This window comes from Myxine glutinosa, chromosome 8, assembly GCF_964187855.1.
Source record: "Myxine glutinosa chromosome 8, kmMyxGlut1.1, whole genome shotgun sequence".
Lineage (NCBI taxonomy): Eukaryota > Metazoa > Chordata > Myxini > Myxiniformes > Myxinidae > Myxine > Myxine glutinosa.
The window spans coordinates 106,474,921-106,497,280 of record NC_136268.1 but is presented as its reverse complement, the minus strand read 5'-3'; the positions used below and the strand labels follow the sequence as shown (position 1 = coordinate 106,497,280).

At 44.2% G+C, this 22,360-nt stretch overlaps 1 protein-coding gene across 6 annotated transcripts in view; it reads left to right on the top strand.

The window, feature by feature from the left end:
* The first annotated feature begins 8,964 nt into the window (after nt 1–8,964).
* LOC137432822 (aromatic-L-amino-acid decarboxylase) overlaps nt 8,965–22,360 on the top strand; it is a 63,141-nt gene continuing 49,745 nt past the window's right edge. For 2 of the 6 annotated variants that reach the window (XM_068125056.2, XM_078783649.1), the window contains exons 1-3: nt 11,839–11,919; nt 12,929–13,136; nt 13,250–13,363. In XM_068125056.2, the coding sequence (XP_067981157.2) occupies nt 12,933–13,136; nt 13,250–13,363 (318 nt within the window). In that variant the 5' untranslated portion in view covers nt 11,839–11,919; nt 12,929–12,932. Of the gene's footprint in view, nt 9,050–11,838; nt 11,932–12,928; nt 13,137–13,249; nt 13,364–22,360 lie in introns of those variants that run through there. The other 4 variants (XM_078783653.1, XM_078783652.1, XM_078783651.1 and 1 more) reach the window with 3 other exon arrangements.

The window sequence follows — 22,360 nt, the reverse complement described above, 5'->3', positions numbered from 1 at the left end:
CATCTTCTCTTCTGGATTTGGTTATGACAAACTTCCCTGAAAATGTCTGCTGCTCTTCTTCTGCTCCAATCGGCTCATCTGATCATGTGCTTGTCAAAGTGGACATCTCTCTGACCATTCTCAGAGAGCCTCCTCAGCGTCGACGAGTCTGGCATTTCACTCAGGCCAACTGGCACGGTCTTCAAGCAGCCATCAATCATCTGGACTGGTCTCCCATCTCTACCGCCTCTGACATCAACTCATCCTGGGAATTCTTTCAAAGTAAATTGCTCTCTCTCATGCACAGATTTATACCATCTCGTCTTCAGTTGTCATACCCTTCCTCCCGTCCATGGGACACGGAATCTTGGGGTGAGGCTGTTGCCCTGAAACAACTTGCTTTCGTCTCCTGGAAAGCAAATCCAACGGAAGGAAATCTCATTTCCTTTCACAAAGCCCGAAACAAGTGTGTGTCCACCCTCAGGAGAGCCAGGAAACAATATCTCACCATTCTCAAGACCGAACTCTCTTATCTGTCTCCCTCTTCCAAATCCTGGTGGCGTCTGGTCAAATCTGTTTCTGGTGTTTGTTTTCCCCCTCCATCCCCTCCCTCACCTCAAACGGCTTAACGGCTGACTCCGCACGTGAAAAAGCTGAATGCCTCAACTCTGTGTTTGCCTCTAAATCTTGTGTCCCAAACCCATCCCTCTCTGTACCCACCGTACCCAGTCGTACCCAGCTGCTCCTGGACTCTGTGTCCTTTCCTCCTGACAAGGTGGAAAAGTTTCTGTCAACCCTCAACTCTGATTCTGCAACTGGTCCTGACGGCATCAGCCCACGGGTCCTAAAATCATGTTCTTCTGCTCTTTCACTCCCTCTTTCTGTTCTCTTCACCCTCTCTTTTGCTCAAGGTCATCTGCCATCTGCTTGGAAATCAGCCAACATCACCGCTTTGCACAAAAAAGGTGCAAAAACAGATCCCAGCAACTACAGACCAATCAGCCTTCTCCCAATTATCAGCAAAGTCATGGAATCCATCATTGCTTCAGATATTAAATCTTTCCTCTTCTCCAATGGCTTGATCTCTGATCATCAATTTGGTTTCAGACCTGGTCACTCTACTCTGGACATGCTGCTTCTGCTTTCTCAACAATGGATGGAGGTCCTCAACGCCAAACAGGAAATTAGAGCTGTCTCCCTTGACATTTCACGTGCCTTCGATACGGTCTGGCACCCTGCTCTGCTCACCAAACTCTCCTCCTATGGTATCCATGGAAATCTCCACGCATGGCTGGCGGACTTCCTCTCTGGTCGTAGTCAACGTGTGGCCCTGAATGGGTTTCTCTCATCTCCTCTTCCTGTTCAGGCTGGAGTTCCCCAAGGTAGTGTTCTGGGCCCTGTGCTTTTTCTGGTCTTCATCAATGATCTCTCTGACTCTCTTGAAAATCCTCTCTATCTCTTTGCCGACGACTCTACTCTCTGTCGCTCCATTCCTCATCCCTCAGATCGGCAGTCTGCAGCCTCCTCACTCTCTGCAGACCTGGACAAAATCACAGACTGGTCAAACAAGTGGAACATGTCTTTCAATCCTGACAAATCTCACACTCTTACAATGTCTCTCCGAAAGGACCGACTGGACAACCCTCCCATCTACTTTCTCAACAATCCTCTCCAAGAAGTTCTGTCGCTCAAGCTTTTGGGTCTCACTATCTGCCATGATCTTTCTTGGGAAAACCACATTTCCAAGCTGGCCTCCAAAGCCAGTCGCCGACTGGGCATCCTCCGTCGTGCGAAGTCCTTCCTTGGCACACCTGAGCTCCTCACCACATACAAGGCTTTCATCCGCAGCTCAATGGAATACTGTTCCCCCCTCTGGGCTGGTGCTCCGGCCTCACACCTTGCTCGGCTTCACGCTGTTGAGGCCAAAGCTTTCAGAATCATTGGAATCTCCTGCGATGTAGTCAACACCGAGGGCCTTTCACTCACTCACCGCAGGCAGGTTGTTGGTCTTTCTGTCTTCTACCGACTCCTCTCCGGCCTTGCTCCCCCAGCTCTCTCTGTGCTCTGTTCCCCCAATATTCCTTCAGGTCGCACAAGATCTGCCTGCAACCCTCTTATGGTTAAACTGCCAAAGTCTAGGCTCTCTGCTCACCTTCACTCTTTCAATTCCCCTTTTCTCCCGCCTCTGGAACAAACTCCCCCACTCCCTTCAATCCCACTCCTCCCTCCAGGTCTTTAAAACAGCTGTTCACCACCATCTCTTATCTTCCCCCATCGAAAACCTTGATCTTTTCTACCCCCGGTAATTCACCCCAGAGTCCTTGCAGTGTTCATATGTTTTATTCCTCTGTCACCTCCCCCCAAGTCCTCCCGATGTCCCTGCTCTCAAATGTTGTGTTTGTGTCCTTCCCCCTCTTCCCCCTCTCTTTTGTGTCCTTCCTCCTCTCTCCCCATCTTGTCTGCCGCTCCCCTTGTTTTTTGTGTGTCGGTTTGTCTTTTTGTGCGATTAATGTTAGCTCTTTCACGAGCCTCGATCTTGTATACAAAAAAAAAAAAAAAAAAATTTTTAAAAATCGGATGAAGTTTTGTACCTGTCGAATTATGACGTCATAATGGAGGCACCTATGACATCATCATTAACATATTTTATTCCCCATGGAGAGTTGTTTACAATGAGCCACGTCTCAATTTTTTCTATTCAGCACTTTTCGGTTTTTCCAAGATGGCGGCCGAACCACGTGACCGATGACATCATCATTATTTTTTTTTCTCCACCAGTTTATGCCGTCATGGCGCTCAAGAAATTGCATCTTGATTGGATGAAGTTTTCTACTCGTCGAATTATCGAATTATGACGTCATAATGGAGGCCTTGGGCCTATAGAGTTAAAAATTGGGCACAATCTATTCCAGGGCAATACAAATATGTGTGTAAAGTATGGTGATTCTATGTGCAATGATGTAGACGTAGTACTGCGCACAAACAGTCAGACAAACAGACAGACAAACCAACCAATATGGTTGCCGGAATCTTTTCCGGCAAGTAACAAACAGACAAACAGACAGACAAACCAACCAACCAACATACTTGCCGGAAAATTTTCCGGCAAGTAACGAAAAATCGGTCAGAGACCGAGGACTTGCCGGAATGTACTTTTTTATCGGCCATTTTGGATCAAAATGGCGGGAAATCTATACATGAATATACGCTAAGCAATGGAAGGCAACTGCGTAAGTGTATGCATATCTCTTGTCCTTTCAGAGTTATAGTGGTTTGAAATATATTTTCAATGAAAACTTGGCCCCCTGACCCTTGACCCCAAAAAATAATTAAAACTAAGCATTTTTGACCATTTTATGCCACATGTTATTTTTCGGGAATTGAATATTGAACATTTTGGTGTTGGTTAGAAGGGAATCGGATAATGTTTGACAGAGTTATTAGTAAAAAAAAAAAAAAAAATTGACCTTGAGTTTGACCTTTCAAGGTCACTCAAGGTCAAAGGTCATGGCGCCAAATGAAATGTCGTATGTGACTTCCTATATGTCAGTAACAGTAAGTGTATGCATATCTCTTGTATTTTTAGAGTTATAGTGGTTTGAAATATATTTTAAATGAAAACTCGACCCCCCTGATTTCACGTTTTGGGTGACCTCGAGCTTGACCTTGGGCCTAGAGAGTTAAAAATTGGGCACAATCTATTCCAGGGCAAGACACATATGTGTGTAAAGGATGGCGATTTTATGTGCAACGGTGTGGACGTAGTACTGCGCACAAACAGACAAACAGACAGGCAGACAGACAAACAGACAAACAGACAGACAGACAGACAGAAAAACCAACCAACCAACATACTTGCCGGAATCTATTCAAACGGACTCAAATGCAATACCCTCTCCTCTGGCGAGGATAATAATAACATATTACAGTCATACAACAAATACAATGCTTCCTTAGACATCGAGTGCATCCGTATGACGTCAGTCGTTGTCACGGGACCAGATAGTTTTTCTCCACGTTCGGTGTGAAAACAAACATAAAATATCATGTGTTATGGTGTCAAATGCTTCCTGAATGTGTTGGTTCAGTTCATCAACAGATGCCATGTCATGTTCTGCAACCTTAGCTGTGACGCACCTGCACAGAGCATTGTCACAAGTTGTCATGTGAGGACTGCACAGTGGTCACAGAAGTGTGGCCACAGTCACAAGCTGTCAACCTGTTTTCATGATCTGCATCTGACAATTCACAAATGACAGTTTGTTTATATGGTTTCATGTGAACGTCTTCATTCATTGTGCGACGTAAGGATGACTACGAAGCACCCAACTCTGCAGGATGTATCCGCAATGATTTTTTCAGAGATCTGAGAACAGATGTTTTTATGTGTTGAATCACAAATGTTTGGTCGTCCGCTGCGCTTGTTGTGGAGTGCACTTCCAATCTGAAATGCCTTTTCCCCCGAAGATGAAGATTTGACGGTGCTGGATTTCCAAAAGGCTTCTCAAAGTCTTCTTGCACCTGTTTCATCATCGTATTTGGTTCTCCTCTCGTACCAGCCTTTCAAAGGTCAAAGGTCAGCCTCACATAAAATTGTCAATTTTCATCCAATTGCCCTGAAATTTAAATTTACCATTTGCGTTTTGTCATCAAATTTTCCACAAAGCTTTATTATGAGAACTAGCGTGACTCGGCCGGCGCACGCCGCGCGCCTCACCACATGTCGTTTCAGAGGGGAAGGCATCTTTGACCATTTCGGTGTCTTTTGGGTCTTCATGGTGTTTTGGGTCTTCAGGGTCTTTTGGATCCTCTGGGCATGTAAGGCTATTTTTGGTCTTTGAGGTGTTTTGGGTCTTCATGGTCTTTTGGGTCTTCGGTGCCTTCAGAGGCTTTTGGGTCTTAAGGGTCTTTTGTTTCCTCTGGGTCTTTAAAAGTCTTTGGGGTGTTTTGTTTATTTGAGGTATTTTGGGTCTAAAGGGGTCTAATTTGGGTCTAATTTTGGATCAGGAGAGCCAGGAAACTATATCTCTCCGTTCTCAAGACCGAACTCTCTTATCTGTCTCCCTCTTCCAAATCCTGGTGGCATCTGGTCAAATCTGTTTCTGGTGTTTGTTCCCCCTCCATCCCCTCCCTCACCTCAAACGGCTACATGGCTGACTCCGCACGTGAAAAAGCTGAATGCCTCAACTCTGTGTTTGCCTCTAAATCTTGTGTCCCAAACCCATCCCTCTCTGTACCCACCGTACCCAGTCATACCCAGCTGCTCCTGGACTCTGTGTCCTTTCCTCCTGACAAGGTGGAAAAGTTTCTGTCAACCCTCAACTGTGATTCTGCAACTGGTCCTGATGGCATCAGCCCACGGGTCCTAAAATCATGTTCTTCCGCTCTTTCACTCCCTCTCTCTGTTCTATTCACCCTCTCTTTTGCTCAAGGTCATCTGCCATCTGCTTGGAAATCTGCCAACATCACCGCTTTGCACAAAAAAGGTGCAAAAACAGATCCTAGCAACTACAGACCAATCAGCCTTCTCCCAATTATCAGCAAAGTCATGGAATCCATCATTGCTTCAGATATGAAATCTTTCCTCTTCTCCAATGGCTTGATCTCTGACCATCAATTTGGTTTCAGACCTAGTCACTCTACTCTGGACATGCTGCTTCTGCTTTCTCAACAATGGATGGAGGTCCTCAATGCCAAACAGGAAATTAGAGCTGTCTCCCTTGACATATCATGTGCCATGAATACGGTCTGGCACCCCGCTCTGCTCACCAACCTCTCCTCCTCTGATATCCATGGAAATCTCCATGCATGGCTGGCGGACTTCCTCTCTAGTCGGTCAACGTGTGGCCCTGAATGGGTTTCTCTCATCTCCTCTTCCCGTTCAGGCTGGAGTTCCCCCAAAGCAGTGTCCCGGGCCCTGTGCCTTTTCTGGTCTTCATCAATGATCTCTCTGACTCTCTTGAAAATCCTCTCTATCTCTTTGCTGACGACTCTACTCTCTGTCGCTCCATTCCTCATCCCTCAGATCGGAAGTCTGCAGCCTCTTCACTCTCTGCAGACCTGGTCAAAATCACAGACTGGGCAAACAAGTGGAACATGTCTTTGAATCCTGACAAATCTCACACTCTTACGATGTCTCTCCGAAAAGACCGACTGGACAACCCTCCCATCAACTTTCTGAATAATCCTCTCCAAGAAGTTCTGTCACTCAAGCTTTTGGGTCTCACTATCTGCCATGATCTTTCCTGGGAAAACCACATTTCAAATCTGGCCTCCAAAGCCAGTCGCCGACTGGGCATCCTCCGTCGTGCGGTCATTCCTTGGCACACCTGAGCTCCTCACCATATATAAGGCTTTCATTCGCAGCTCAATGGAATACTGCTCTCCCCTCTGGGCTGGTGCTCCTGCCTCACACTGAGCTCGACTTCACGCTGTTGAAACCAAAGCGTTCAGAATCATTGGAATCTCCCGCGATGAAGCCAACTCTAAGGGCCTTTCACTCACTCACCGCAGGCAGGTTGGTGGTCTTTCCTTCTTCTACCGACTCCTCTCTGGCCTTGCCCCCCCCCCCCAGCTCTCTCTGGGCTCTGTCCCCCAAATATACATACAGGTCGCACAAGATCTGCCTGCAACCCTCTTATGGTTAAACTGCCAAAATCAAGACTTTCTGCTCACCTTCACTCCTTCATTCCTCTTTTCTCCCGCCTCTGGAACAAACTCCCTCACTCTTCAATCCCACTCCACCCTCCAGGTCTTTAAAACAGCTGTTCACCACCATCTCTTATCTTCCCCCATCCAAAACCTTGATCTTTTCTACCCCCGCTAATTTTACCCCAAATCCTACATTTTTTTTTAAATACCAACTTCTGTCCTGGAAGTCCTTGGTCTCCTTGTGTTTTATACCTCTCCCCCCCCCCCCTTTCCCACGCCTCCTCCCCCCAGGCCTCCCTCCCGTGCTTCTCCCTGCTCTCAGGTGTTGTGTTTGTGTGCTTCCCCTCCTCTCCCCATCTTGTCTTCCGCTCCCTCTTTTTGCATGTTTTGTTTGTCTGGTTGATTTGTTTGTGAAATAAATGTTAGCTCTTTCACGAGCCTCGATTCAGTATACAAAAAAAAAAAAAAAAGGTCTTCAATGGTCTTTGGGATTTTCATGGTGTTTTGGTTCTTCAGGGTGTTTTGGGTCTTTGGGCTCTTCAGGGTGTTTTGGGTCTTCAGCGTGTTTTGGGTCTTCGGGGTGTTTTGGGTCTTCGGGGTGTTTTGGGTCTTCGGGGTGTTTTGGGTCTTCGGGGCGTTTTGGGTTTTCGGTGTGTTTTGGGTATTCGGGGTGTTTTGGGGTATTCAGGGTGTTTTGGGTCTTCGGGTGTTTTGGGTCTTCGGGGTGTTTTGGGGCTTCGTGGTGTTTTGAATCTTCGGGGTGTTTTGGGTCTTCGGGGTGTTTTGGGTCTTCGGGGTGTTTTGGGTCTTTGGGGTGTTTTGGGTCTTTGGGTATTCAGGATCTTTTTGAGCCTCAGGGACTTGAAGGGTATTTTGGGTCTTTGGGGGTCTTCTGGGTATTTTGGGTTTTCAGGGGTCTTGGCGGTCTGAAGGGTCTTGAGGGAATTAAAGGGTCATCAAAGGTCTGAGGGGTCTCAGCAGTCTTAACGCAATTAAGAGGGTTAATTAAGAGGGTGGTAATTTATTTGAAGAAGAAGAAGACGTTTTCGTCGCATATAAAAATACATAGTGACTTACCTAGCGATATACGTTTGCTCGATTATATAATATATATAAGATATGGAGAAGGCAAATTAATAATTTGGTCAAAAGGTCAATTGTCAAAGGTCAGCATCACATAAAATTGTTCCGGTTGACCTGAAATTTTAAGACTTTGCACATTGGGTCACTGAATTGGTTCACCAATAAAAAGATAGAAGTTGATTTTTTTTCGGTCGAAAGCTCAAAGGTCAAGGCAGCATGACATCATCAATTTTCATTTTGTTTTTAACTGTTTTCGTTATTTTGAGCTTTCGGAAGTAGAAGACGACGTCTGAATACAAACGGACCCACACAGGCTTTGCATTTTCAGATGCTTTCTCGTGTTTGTTTTAGGTTTAATCGCCCACCCATTCACCTCCGTACCCCACTTACCTTGTGCTGTCGTTTTAAACTATCATTTGTGTCTAATTCAATCCACAAGTTTAATGATAACCCAAAAAGGATGTGATGCAGTGGGGTGCATCCTTTTTGAGATGAATTGCTCGTGGATAAAAATTTTTGTCTGCTTATTACGTGGTAAATAAAAAAGAATGAATGAATGAATGAATGATGATGTGGTCAAAACCATTTCACATCATCCTTCCTTGCTTGAGTATGATGCCCCTGCTTGCGTATCGTTGACTAAAACAACTATACCTGTCCAAAGGTATATATACCTGGTCTGTCTATATACCTGGTGTGTCCATGTCAATATGTCAACTTTGTTTGTATATGCTCGCTCTCTTTAGTGCAAATTAATGCCTGTATTGCTTTTTTAATCAGTAAAAGCTTTGCATTGTTTTGTTGCAAAATGCGCTTTAAAATTCCGCATCAGACTTTTTACCTCCGCCGCAGAAGGCGGACGGAAGTTATGTTTTCACCCCCGTTTGTCTGTCTGTGAGCAGGATATCTCAAACAGTTATGGACGGATTCGGACGAAACTTGGTGGACAGGTTGGGTGTCTGACATGGGTTAACCGATTCGATTTTGGTGAAGATTCGAATCTGGAAATGAGAATTTTAAAGTGTTTCTTCACCAATGAAAGAGGGGGCCAAATCGATTGAAATATCTCAAAAGGTTGTGTATAGTTGCATCAGGAATCAGGATACAAACCCAGGCTAAACTGTTTAGAGGGCTATGTGCATCCCCATTTCACCTCGACTCACATAGCCCCGCCTACCGGGTGGTGCTTCAATCCTCCCTCTTTCCCCGCCCACCCCCTTCCCTTCCCCAGGCCCAATCCCATCTCCCCCCAACGGACGAAGAACCTCCAACACATCTGACGCGTTGGTGACCGGAGCGTGGTGAGGTGACTCGTTGCGGAACCTGAACACGGGCGGTATGTCTGCGGGTCGTGATGGTATTTAAATTCTGCTACAATTATTCGGCAAAATAAATAAAATTTCGGATAACTTTAACTATCTATAGACTATAGGCTGTGTTTCAAATATAGTAATTGCGTGAGAAATTCATAGTTCTTGTTTATATTCGAGGTTTTATGAATTATGCGGAAACATCGACCTGCGCCCTTTAAAGGTAGATCGGAGATAACGCCAAGGATATAAATAAATATAATAATAGAGAGTTCATAGAATACCTTACACCACGCAGTCTTCAAAACAAAGGACATGGGAAGGGTCTTTGAAACTCTTTACTTTGTGTTTCCGAGCCCGATGTATATAATTTGTTACGAGCCGCGATTTTGTTTGAATGTCTGATATTCCCCGACGGTGAGAGCGAAAAATTGGATTCCTGGCCATGGCAAAAATTTGGCGTAATATTTTGTCTAAGTACTGCTAAACTGGAGATTTTGGGAATACCACGAAGATGATTTGCGCTCTACCAGTGTTCAAGTTTTTATTTCAAATGAAATAAAATTAATCCTTTAAATGTCGTATAGATTTTTTTTTTTAAACGGTAGACGTCAGGTGAAGTTTTTTCCTTTTTTCGGAAGTTTAACGCCGTTAATGCACCGTCTTTTACACCACCTTACATAACACATCAGCCTGGTTTAGCGGTTAGGGTGCCGGCTTGGGATCCTAGGATCCAGAGTGCGAATCCCCGTCGATCGCTGAATTTATTGCAGGGGAGGTTGACTCAGCCCGTCATCCTTCCGAGGTCGGCAAATTGAGTACCAGCTTGCTGGGATGAACGATCCCGGTGTGTACCCTGATTTAGAATAGGTACACAGTATCCCTGCGCATTGTAAGAGGTGATTAAGGGTTGGCGTCAGGAAAGGCATCCGGCCATAAAAACATTGCCTCAAACAGGGAACCATGGTTGTCATGGGGCCCGCAAGGCTGACCCCTGCTCTAGCGGGGAAAATGGCCTTAAAACGACCATTCATTCATTCATTCACTTAACACGTTGAATTAGTTATTCGTGCCTGTTGTTTGTGTCTTTTATGACTTCCCTAAAAACAATACGTTTCCTGTTTGGAATGATTTTAAATTTGGTTCACTCCCAGACAGTAGAGAAAAACAATTACCTCTCTCCTCTGTGCGCATTTGTGCGATCGGGACGAGATTCCATACAATTTGCAGAATTCAGACCCAATGTATTGCTAAGCTGCAGGTTTGTGCTCAGATTTGTGTTCTACAGTGTTCAAAATAGAAAATTAAATTGAAATGAGGTAGCTGCTCGATCACAGACTGACATCTGTAGACAGACAGACAAGGTGGACCAATTGCTTAACCCCGCTTTCGGTAATAAATACGATTCCCTTACGAGGAACTTTAACGAAGGAGGGGGCCATTACACCCATCAAATCCTGCGCAGTTATTACCAACCTATGGTCGTTTGTCTGTGCTTTATCCTTTTCAAATGCTGAACATCAGGTACCATTTTTAGTCTTTGGTATGACTCGACTGGGGTTCGAACTTCCGACCTCACAAACTGAGCACACACTCTATCCATTATGCTACCGAGTCGGGTAAAGCTCAAAGCAGCATGGGAAAACTGGTCACGCAGTCAGGACCCCACATCAGCACTGTATGCATGCATACACACACTCACAAACACACACCTGGCAGGAGAACATAGAGAGACGCGCACACTTCCCTCTGAGCTGGCTAACCTGAGTTTGAACCCCGATCTGGCTATATCCTCTTTATTTATTTTTTCTTGAACTCCGACCCGGTTATATCCAACTATCATCCTCTTGTTTCACATGCAGGTTGAGGCATCAATGTGTGTGCCGTTCATTGGAAAGACGTAAAGCCAGAGGACCTGTCTCACAGCACAGGTCGTTGGTGGATATTGGACATCCCGTGTGGCGTCTTTCGCAAAGAGTAGGCGAGTTATCGCCAGCACCCTGAACAAATTTTCCAAATTTCTGCCCAAATCACCTTCAGTCGAATTTTTGGCTTGGCAAGTAGGTTCATGAAAGACTTGTATAAAAAAAATTCCCTGGTCGATCCCTTAAGCAGGTGGGAATAATTGGGGTAGTAATCGTAGAACTATTAGTAGTAGGATACGCTTCAGTTGAGAACAATTTCTCCATCGCTGATGTGCTTCAGGAAATTGACTTCCCATGATTTTGACTTTGCTTCCTGAGCAGAACCAAAAAATGGTCTTTAAAGAGGCAGAATACATTTAAAATTATGTTGTGTTTTTGTTTGGAGAAACTTATGATCGTAATACAAATGAAAATTGTGAAGCAATGCCCTGTCTGCAAATCACCAATCTGACCGTTTTTAGTCGGAATGGGAATCAAACCCAAATTGGATAGCTCAAAGGTAAAAGTGCTACTTCTGCACCATCCCTGTCCGACACCTTCATATAATATATTGCCGGCCTTCATATTTACGATCCCCGTGCCAACTGCTCAACTACAACTACAACCACAGCTGGCACGGACACAAAACACGGCGAAGGGGTAATGCTCCCTGTGTGAACAGCCATATTGAAGCCCTGGACGGAAGATCGAGTTCCAAGAGAATGAAGAAGATGTGCCCACAGGTGAGAGAAAACAGGAACAAATGAATTGGGGGGAGGAGTGCGCCTAGATTTTAGGAGTTTCACCAGATGGCCCACGTAATCTACACCTTCACCACTCCTTACCATCTCCTCCCCTTCCCTCCTCCCCATTGAGGTTACATTAAAAACCCAGTGCACTGGGACGAGCCATTCAGAGCTCCTTTAGACAAAACCTTTAGATTTAGTTGTGCCCTACAACTATTTTCACTTCTAAGAACATCTGCATTCTGCGTTAGTCCATTTGTATGACGAAAACGTCTTTCACTTCATTGAAGGATTTAATCTAATAAAAATAAAAATTCTAAACAATGATAAAAGAGCCATCTGTATTTTCAATTCTTGTGTTTATGTTAACTAGTGAGGTACCTGTGCTATGCACGGGTGGGAGGCCAGAAGCAAACAGACAATGCAGAAACGGCGAATGCTAAAGCATGAAACCAATAAATTCCACATTCCTGCAGCACCTTCAGTCGCACATCAGACATGGACAGCAAGTTCGTGAAGGACTTCCATGAAAAACGTACCTGTTGGCAAACAAACGGGTACGTTTGTTCCATACCCAGTCAATGGCGAATCTGCATATCACGATCTGCGAATTCACGTTTAGAAAGTAGAAACCGTCACGGCATTTCGTCATTCACTTGAACTCGATATCTCTTTTTTCATTCCAAACAGCATAACGCCAATCACAAATTAAATAACATTAATATAAAAAATAAACTTTTAACAACATTCGTGACATAAACAAATATTTAAATCCTGATGTGAAGTTCCCTACGGTTGGGTGAATACAATTACGAATTCAAAATCGTAATTGTATTCACTCAATTCCAATCATCAATTGATACTTTAACAAAACGATTAACACGATTAACGTTTAACGATTTAACATTACAATTGAATGACGGTTGTATTGGGATATTATCAAACCCGTGCATTGCCGTCATCTGTCCACTTCTGCATTCACGGCAGGTTCATAATTGTCATCAAAATCTAAACAGTATTTGTAGAATTTCAATAAAAGTCACATGACTGTTCATATCGGTAAATATTATGGAAAAAATGGAAAATTGGAAAACTTGGAAAAACAATATAGCCTATTTTACTCCCAGGGGGCCCAGGAATACCCACCCAAAATATCGTTGCGATCGGTTGAGCCGTTTTTGCGGTACCTTCGAACGGACGGACGGATATTTGGTGAATTATAGTAAGATGAGTTTTCTTTTATCACAATTTGCAGCATCATGGACCCCAAAGAATTCTGCATTAGAGGTAAGCAGATGGTGGACTACATCGTCGACTACAGAGAGTCTCTTGACAAGCACCGCAAGGTATTCCCTGAGGTGAAGCCCGGATACCTGCGTCCACTTCTCCCGGACGCTGCACCCGAGGAGGCAGAAAGCTTTGAGGATGTGATGTCAGATATGGAAAGAGTCATCATGCCAGGGGTACGTGACCACACACTTGACATTTAAAATCTGTATAATCAGCAATTATATGCGATGTGCATGGAGCGAGCACATGTACTTATTGCTTCTTGTGTGTGTTGTTTGGTCCTCAGACGACCCACTGGACCAGCCCACATTTCCACGCATATTTCCCTTCTGCGTTCTCCTACCCATCCTTGCTTGCAGAAATGATAATTACAGCGATAAACAGCATCGGATTCTCGTGGGTATGTTATGAATGCACCTGGAAGGTGTGGAAAGTGTTGTAGATGTTAAAGGAGGATGAAGAAATAGTCTTACTGATGAAGGTTAGTGTTGGTCTGCATCTGTGGATATGTAGAACAGTGGATGTAACCAACATATCGATGAAATATGTATGTATGCTAACCGGTGTGGGGAAGCAAGGAGAAGATAACGTTTCGGGTGTTAACCCTTCATCGGAGCAAAGTGGTTGGAAGTTTGGTCCACATCATTTCTGGTTATCTAAACATTGGGGAACCTTAGCTCTTCATTGTCACAGAGCAATCGGTTTCAGACATTCCCAGAAGGATTTGTTTGTTCACCAATCAGTCCATATCGACTTGGTTTAAATAGATAATTCCAGAGATAATTCCGAGCAGGCTCTGCGGAGTACGAGTTGCACGCGCACTGACCTCGTAAACACGTACATTCAAGGAACTGAACTTTGATATTAATGACAGTTCCAAACCAAATGTTGAAGCTGATGCTTCTCTTTACTTCCGCCACCTAAGGTGGGCAGATGTTCTGTTTACACGTCTGTTTGTCTGTCTGTCTGTCAATCTGACCATTTTTAGTCGGATCGAGAATCAAACCCGAAATTGGATAGCTACACCATAGCTACCTCGGAAAAGAGGAACACATGAATAGAGGTGAGCAGTGATCCTGGAAGGTAGGGTTTGATGAAGGACTCATACCACCAGAAGGGGGTTGATGGTGGACCGTGTGTGCCCTGCAGAAACTTGGGGGAGGGTGAGGAAGGGTGGAGGGGAAACACGGAAAGAGCAGAAGGTGCAAGACCATAAAATAGGTGGTTAAAGACAGGGACACCACCGACCTGTCTGTGATGGCATAGTGATAGGCCCATAGATATTCATCATCGTGGGATATTCCCATAATGTTGAAGGCCTTGGTTTCCACAGCATAGAGCTGAGGAAGGTGCGAGGCAGGGATCCAGCCCAGAAGGGAGAGAAGTATTCCATCAAGCTGCGGATGAAGTCCTATAGGAGTTCAGGTGTGCCAAGGAAGGACTTTGTATGATGGAGGATGCCCAGTCACAGCTGACTTTGGAGGCCGACTATGAAATGTGGTTTTCCCAAGAAAGATCATGGCTGATTGTGAGACTCGGGAGTTTGAATGACTGAACTTCCTCAAGAGGATTGTTTCGTTGCCAGGCGTTCCTTTTGGAGAGAGATAGTGAGAGTACGAGATTTGTCAGGATTGAAATAATATTCCAAGAGTTTGACCACTTGTGGTTTTGTCAAGGTCTGAAGAGAGGGAAGAGGTTGCGGTCTGCCTTTCTGAAGGATGAGGGATGTCACGGCAGAGAGTAGAGTCATCAACAAATCGATAAAGACTTTTCCAGAGAATCAGAGATCATCTATGAAGATCAGGAATCGGACTTGGCCCAGAACACTGCCTTGGGGGACTCCAGCCTTGACAGGGAGGAGCTGAAAGGAATCCTTTGAGTGCCACACATTGGCTAAGAGAGTAGAGGAAGTCAGTAAGCTTGGATGCTAAAGGGAGAGAGTTTGGAAAGTAATGCAGGATCCCAGACAGTATCAAAAATCCAAAACAAGAGATATGTCCAGAGATGGCCTTGATGTCATGTCTGACATTGAGGGCCTCCATCCATTGCAGGGTGAGTAGAAATAGCATGTCCAAGGTGAGAAACCAAATTGGTGATCTGAGATTAGGTTGTTGGAGAAAAGGAAGGATTTCATATCAACTATGATGATGGATTCCATGACCTTGCTGATGATTGGAAGTAAATTGATAGGTCTGCAGTTACAGGGATCAGGATTTTGCTTTTTATGCCTCCGCCGACGAAGTCGCCAGAGGCATTATGTTTTCAGGTTGTCCATATGGCTGTCCGTCCGTCCGTCCGTGATCGGTTTTTGTTACTGCGATAACTTTAGAAAGACGAAAGGGATCTTAGTCAAACTTGGCACAGGTGTGTATAATGAGGTAAAGATGAACTGATTAGATGTTGGGGGTCATGAGGTCAAAGGACAACGGTCAGAGGTCATGTTAGGTAAAAGTACTGTTGTGAACCAGTGATGGGATTCTGACCAAATTTGGTACACGTATGTAGAATGATGTAAAGATGAACCGATTAGAGTTTGGGGTCAAAGGTCAAAAGTCAAAGGTCAAATCTGTAATATGTCTATAACTTGAGAACGGCTGAAGTGATCTAATTTTAATAAATGATTAAGTTTAAGTTTAAGATTAAGTATAATTATTTTAATTAAGTGATTTTAAATAATTAATGAAGTAAACATGATTTGAGTGATTGTGTGTGACGTCTTTGTGTGGAAGATGAGTGATGATTTGAGTGAGTTTATTTGGTACAGGAATGTATAATTTTGTAAATATTAAGTGATTAGATTTTGGGGTCATATGTCAAAGTCTGTAATTGGTCTATAACTTGAGAACAGTTGAAGTGATCCAATTCAAACTTAGTACAGGTATGTATAATGATGTAAAGACTAACTGAATAGATTTTGGGGTCCACGGTCAACGGTCAAATCTGTAATAGGTCTATAACTTAAGGACGGCAGAAGTCAGCTAATTCAAACTTGGTACAGGTGTGTATAATATTGTAAATATTAAGTGATTATATTTTTGGGTCAAAGGTCAAATGTCAAATCTGTAATAGGTCTATAACTTGAGAATGGCTAGAGGGATCTAATTAAAACTTGCTACAGATATGTATAATGATGTCAAGATTAACTGATTAGATTTTGGGGGTCCCGAGGTCAAAGGCCAAAGATCAGAGGTCATGTCAGGTAAAAATGTGAGAACTTGTGAACAGCTGAAGGTATTTAAATTAAAACTTGGTACAGGTATGTATAATTACATAAACATGAACTGATTACATTTTGGGGTCAATACGTTAAAGGTCAGAGGTCATGTCAGGTAAAAATGTGCTAACTTGGGCACAGCTGAATGGATTTAGATCAAACTTGATACAAGTATTATAATTACAGTGCATTCAGAAAGTATTCAGACCCCTTCACTTTTTCACATTTTGTTATGTTACAGCCTTATGCTGAAATCGTTTAAATTCTTTTTTTCCCTCATCAATCTACACTCAAAACCCCATAATGACAAAGACAAAACAGGGTTTTAGAAAGTTTTGCAAATTTATTAAAAAGAAAAAACCGAAATATCACATTTACATAAGTATTCATACCCTTTGCTATGACACTTGAAAATTAGCTCAGGTGCCTCACGTTTCTCTTGATCATCTTTGAGATGTTTCTACACCTTGATTGGAGTCCACCTGTGGTAAATCCAATTGATTGGACATGATTTGGAAAGGCACACACCTGTCTATATGATGTCTCACAGCTGACAATGCATATCAGAGGAAAAACCAAGCCATGAGGTCGAAGGAACTGCCTGGAGAGCTCAGCGACAGGATTGTGTCGAGGCACAGATTTGGGGAAGCCCACAAAAAAATTTCTGCTGCATTGAAGGTTCCCAAGAGCACAGTGGCCTCCATAATTCTTAAATGGAAGAAGTTTGGAACAACCAGGACTCTTCCTGGAGCTGGCCACCCAGCCAAACTGAGCAATCGGGGGAGAAGGGTCTTGGTAAGAAAGGTGACCAAGAACCCGATGGTCACTCTGGCTGAGCTCCAGAGATCCTGTGTGGAGATGGGAGAAACTTCCAGAAGGACAACCATCATTTTGTAAAGCTCATTGTAAATGAGCTCATTGTAAAGCTCATGCTTTACAATGCTCATTGTAAAGAATGCTACATGTGGAATGCTCATTGTAAAGAATGCTCATTGTAAAGAATGCTCCATGTGGAATAACATATGTTAATAATGATGACATAGGTGCCTCCATTATGACATCATAATTCGACAAGTACAAAACTTCATCCGAACAAGATGAAATTTCTTGAGCATCACCTCGGGATAAATTGGTGGAGAAAAAAAAGAAGAGATGACGTCATCGGTCACGTGGTTCGGCCGCCATATTTGTGTCAACACTAAAGCCTTAAAAAACCACTGAAAACACCTCCTGGTGAGGGTCTGCAATCACAGATTGCTTTTTCTAGTTATTACTATTACTTGTTACTATTACTATTACTTCTATTACTATTAGATCAGGTCATTGCAAAGATCAGAACGTTTCTCACTATTCTAAATTCCTTATAATTAAATTGACTTCTGTGAGTGTGTTGGGGTCGGGGGATGGAGTTTGGGGGAGGGGGGGGGGCAATATCACAAGTCACAAAAACACTTGGGGGATAGGGTTGTATTGTTACGTTTGTGGGAATGTCGGTCATTTTGGAGGTGTGTTGTTTGGGTTGTGTTGCATAGGGGTGTCAGCTCGGTTGTGGTTCCCCAAATAGGACCTTTTCGTATTTATTATTTCTTAAAGTTTACCCCATACCGACTCCCTATACGCCACGTGATTATGACTGTTGGTGGTGTTGCACAAAAACAGCTTTGGGAAGGATTTAACCCTTTTTCTGAGAACCAAAACAAGGGCAGAAAAAGGGAGAGGAAGAAGAAACGTGGTCGGCGTGGAGGCCTTGCTGATTTACCGTTTCCTGGACTTTGTGAAGCACATTTACAAGGATCTAGCAAAAGTAGTGTGCCTGAAGAAGTCGAAGTTCCTCGGAAACCAAAAGCTGTTCCAGAAGGAAGAAAGTGGGGGAGAAGGATAGAGGGAAGAAGAAGAGTGGCTCTTGGCAGGGTGGTGAAAACGCTCATTGTGGTGAAAATGCCCGAAGAGCTTACCTTTACAGATCCCATGATGTCCTTGACCCTGCAATAAATAAACTCAAACGAACCGGATTTTAAATGTACAAAAATATACATGTTTATTGCAGAAAATGCCGGTAACAAAGAAAATGCACGATCAATAAAATTAAAATCCTAAATTGGGACGTCCCCACAAACAGACCCAAATACAGACGAATGGGAAATATAAAAGAAAGAAAATAATTGTGTGTAATTTTAGTGGGGGGCTTAGCTCAGAGCATCTCCGAAACCTCGTAAGGATTTGTCCAAGATCGTCTGAGGCCTTGGCATCTTTGCACGTGAAACGCGCTAGTTCGCGCGGACCAGGCCTCCCGCATGAAGCAAATGGGCAGGTGTGCAGCTCGCTCCTCCAGCCATGCCTGTCTTCATCGTCTTCGCACGTGAAATTGCAGCCCTCGGTCCACAGCTCTGCCTCTTCATGACCACCAGCAAGATCTTGGAACACGGCCGGTCACGATGGTGTCCAAATCAGAAGGGGCAAGAGCGGCAATAACAACCGTTCGCTATTGGTGTCCAGAACGAGAAAAAGTGCAAGAGGGAGCGAGAGCAAAATGTTGTCCAGAATGAGAAGCAAGCAAGAGTGAACATTGGCTCTCAATGCCCAGACACCAGAGGAAAGATGTTGGCCATTCCAAATCCTTTGTACACGCTGCTCTCTCGTCATCCCGCCATGTCTCCATAATTGCTCCTATCAGCGAGTTCCATTTACCAGTCCTTTCCGTCAATCAAACCCATGACCAATCACTGCTCTTTGGGTGTGTCTCCACGACCCTGCCTGCACTGTGCACTTACCAAGTCGGGGTCGTCAGCGGTAGTGCTTGATGCATGGTTTCCGGTGGTTTTTATTAATTAGGGTGTTTAAATGCGGGATTCTGGCTTGGTGTCTAGTGCAGTGTCATAAGGACAAAGGAATATATTACAGAGGTAATGACACACAGGGGATTCATTACCCATAAGCCCTCGCTAATTAACACAAGAGCCACCCTCCGTATGGCCACACGGAACAATTAATCCAAACACCAGGAGCTGACTTATTTACATCAAGATGGCTACACGACATTCGGAGCATATTACCTATCACATTCTACATGGCTCTAAGGTAATCATTGTCTACCCTCTACAAACGTAACAATATTATGCTATTATCATTAGTGTTATTATTTCTTTTGTTATTAGCAGCGGCTTTGAGAAAATGCTACGGAAGCGGCAAGAAGGGTCATGTTATTAACCCTTGTGGGGTATATAGACTACAGTAGATCTACAATCAGGTGCGATCATTGACGTGATAAGCAGAGATTGCCTCACAGATGTCGGGAATCCTCCAAATTTCTTTCAGTTTAGTGTTCAACAGCATTAGCAACTGTTTAAAAAGGCAATCACACGTGTTTGTGGTTTATAATATTTTTTACTTCTGGTAGAGGCCGTTGCTCCTGTGAAAACGTCATGATAAGCTACTTATGCACGTTAAACACAGCGTTTGGTCAAGGAGAAAATACCCCTTGGGGAGGGGGGATATTATTGGTATTAACATTTTATAATAACAACAATATTATGCTATTATCATTGTTGTTATTGTTACGGATTCATCACATCCGTTGTTGTAGTTTTCATCCACTGTAAAGATTTTTGATTCCATGTACTATTATTGTTGTCGTTTAAAGGAAGTAGGGATTACTATTTTCAAAGGGTAAAAAAGTTAATGTTTTAAATGAAACCGGAACCGGACGACGAAGAAGAGGAAGAAGAGAAAGAGAAGGTGGGGTGAGCGAATCGGAGAAGAAGCCTAGCTGCTTCGAGGTCTGGAGCGAACGATTGGCGAACGAGAGTCACGAGTGAACTTTGGGTTTCCCAGGAAAGGGATTCCTGCGACAGAGTTATTATCGCCGTGACAGATCAACCTGCGTGTCAGGTTTTGCGGTCGATTCCGAGGAGAATCATCGTAGTGCCGTTACGCCTCGAGAACGGGCCGTCGGCCATTTTGACTCGCGCGCTTTGCGCTTCGCTCAAGGTTTTTCACTTCGCTTCAAACCATTTTCACCGCATTCAGATGTTAATCTGGTGTGTGTGTGTGTGCAACGTGGCTTTTGAGTTGGAAATCTGTGGTTCGCCGAGTGGGAGCCGTGGAACGTCCATACCCGAGGGTGTGATTTCCCAGTTGCCTTGAGGGCGCCTTCATGCAGCTTTGGCAGCGGGACTGTGACTGTCATCCGAACGGGATTCTGGTCTCGAATAGACATCGTTCTGACGATCGCTGGAGCGGATCGACTTTGGCTTGATGCTGGAATAGAGACATTGGGGAATGTTATTTTTTTCGCTCCCTTGGAGCACAGTGAGTTATATTGTATGAACCTAATGGTACCATCATAGGAAATATATATTGGTTGTACAATTGATTACTATTGTTTTTGTGTTGTTATTCTTGTGTGACCTTAATACAATATTTGTTTGTTGGTAACAATTGGTGTGGTTTCACCATTGATCTTTGACACAGAATATCACATCTTTCTGCCGTGACTCCTCTCGGGGCTCGGAGGTACTGGGGTTTGGGGAGGAGCACGTAACAGAAATTGGGGGCTCGTCCGGGATAAAATTCCCTAACATTCCCAAAATTCCCAAATTTGAAATTTTTGTGTGAAGGTTAACAGGTGCTAACTAATAGTCACCGTGGTGTTTGACGCAGAAAAGTTTGCGGCGTCCCCTAATGAGGCACAGTTTCAAGCGTTAAAAAGATCAGAACTCTTGATATTGGCCAAACATTTCAACTTGGAGGTCCGAGTTAATATGAAGAAAGCAGAGATGCAGACATTGGTGGTAGAATCTCTGGTGGGACAAGGAACATGGAAAGAGGTAGCCTTGGATTGGTTACCCGAGGAAAAAGAAAATGTGGAGCTCCGGAAAATGGAGATGCAACTGCAGAGCCAGGAAATGTTAAAAGCAGAGGAAAGGAGAGCTGAAAAAGAACTCGAGGAAAGAAGCGCAGAGGAAAGAGCAGAGGAAAGGAGAGCTGAAAAAGAACTCAAGGAGAGAAGAGCAGAGGAAAGGAGAGCCGAAAGGTAGTTAAAGGAAAGTGACATGGAGTATCAGAAGGAACTTAAACTCAAGGAGCTGGAATTAATGGGAGAATGGAGAGAAGTAGTATCCATGCCGGCTAGTTCGACAACTAGTCAGAACACTTGGGATGTTGGTAGGCATGTGAGGCTGGTTCCACCCTTCAATGAAAAGGAGGTAGCCAAGTTTTTTTTTTACACTTTGAGAAAGTGGCTCAAATGCTAAAATGGCCTGTGGGGTCCTGGACTATGTTAGTGCAAAGTGTTCTGGTGGGTAAAGCTCAAGATATCTATTCGGCTTTACCGATTGACCAATGTGCAGATTATGAGATAGTGAAGAAAACCATTCTCAAAGCCTATGAATTGGTCCCTGAAGCTTACCGGCAAAAATTCAGGAATGCCAGGAAGAGGGAGAGTGAGAGTGAGACCCATGTGGAGTTTGCCAGAATGAAGGAAACCATGTTTGATCGGTGGTGTAACTGGAAGGGGATTGGGAAAGACTTCAACCTGTTGCGACAATTGATCTTGGTGGAGGAATTCAAACAGTGTGTCCATGCGGACATTAAAGTACATCTGGATGAAAATAAAGTGCCAGAGTTGTATGAGGCAGCAACCGTGGCAGATGACTATGCCTTGTGTTACGTGGTCCCCTCGGTGAATACCTGGTCTCGGTGACCCCCGGACCGTGAGAGGAACTCCGCCAGCAAGCTGTATTATATAGGCGCTTTCGCCACGCAATCCATATGAATTTCACCCAGGAGACAACTGATGTTCAAGGATATCTTTCCAATGGTAATGATACCATACAATTTCAATGACACAACCACGGAGATTTTCCCCGAGCAAACAACAATACACAACCATCAACAATATTTCAATGACACAACCACGGAGATTTTCCCCGAGCAATCAACAATACACTACCATCAACAATTCCCCAGCCACAATCAATTCCCTATGAGTAAGATGGCCATCTTATACATGTGTGTCCCGGTGAGTACTCACGACACCCTTTTGGTCTCGGTCCCGCACAATGTCTCTGGGCCCCTCCTGACCAAGATGATGGTCACCGTCGCCGCACTCGGGCGGTTGAACGAACCCCGGGTGGACGTGTTTCCACCGGGCAGGTATCGTACCAGGCACCGTGGCTGCAGCCC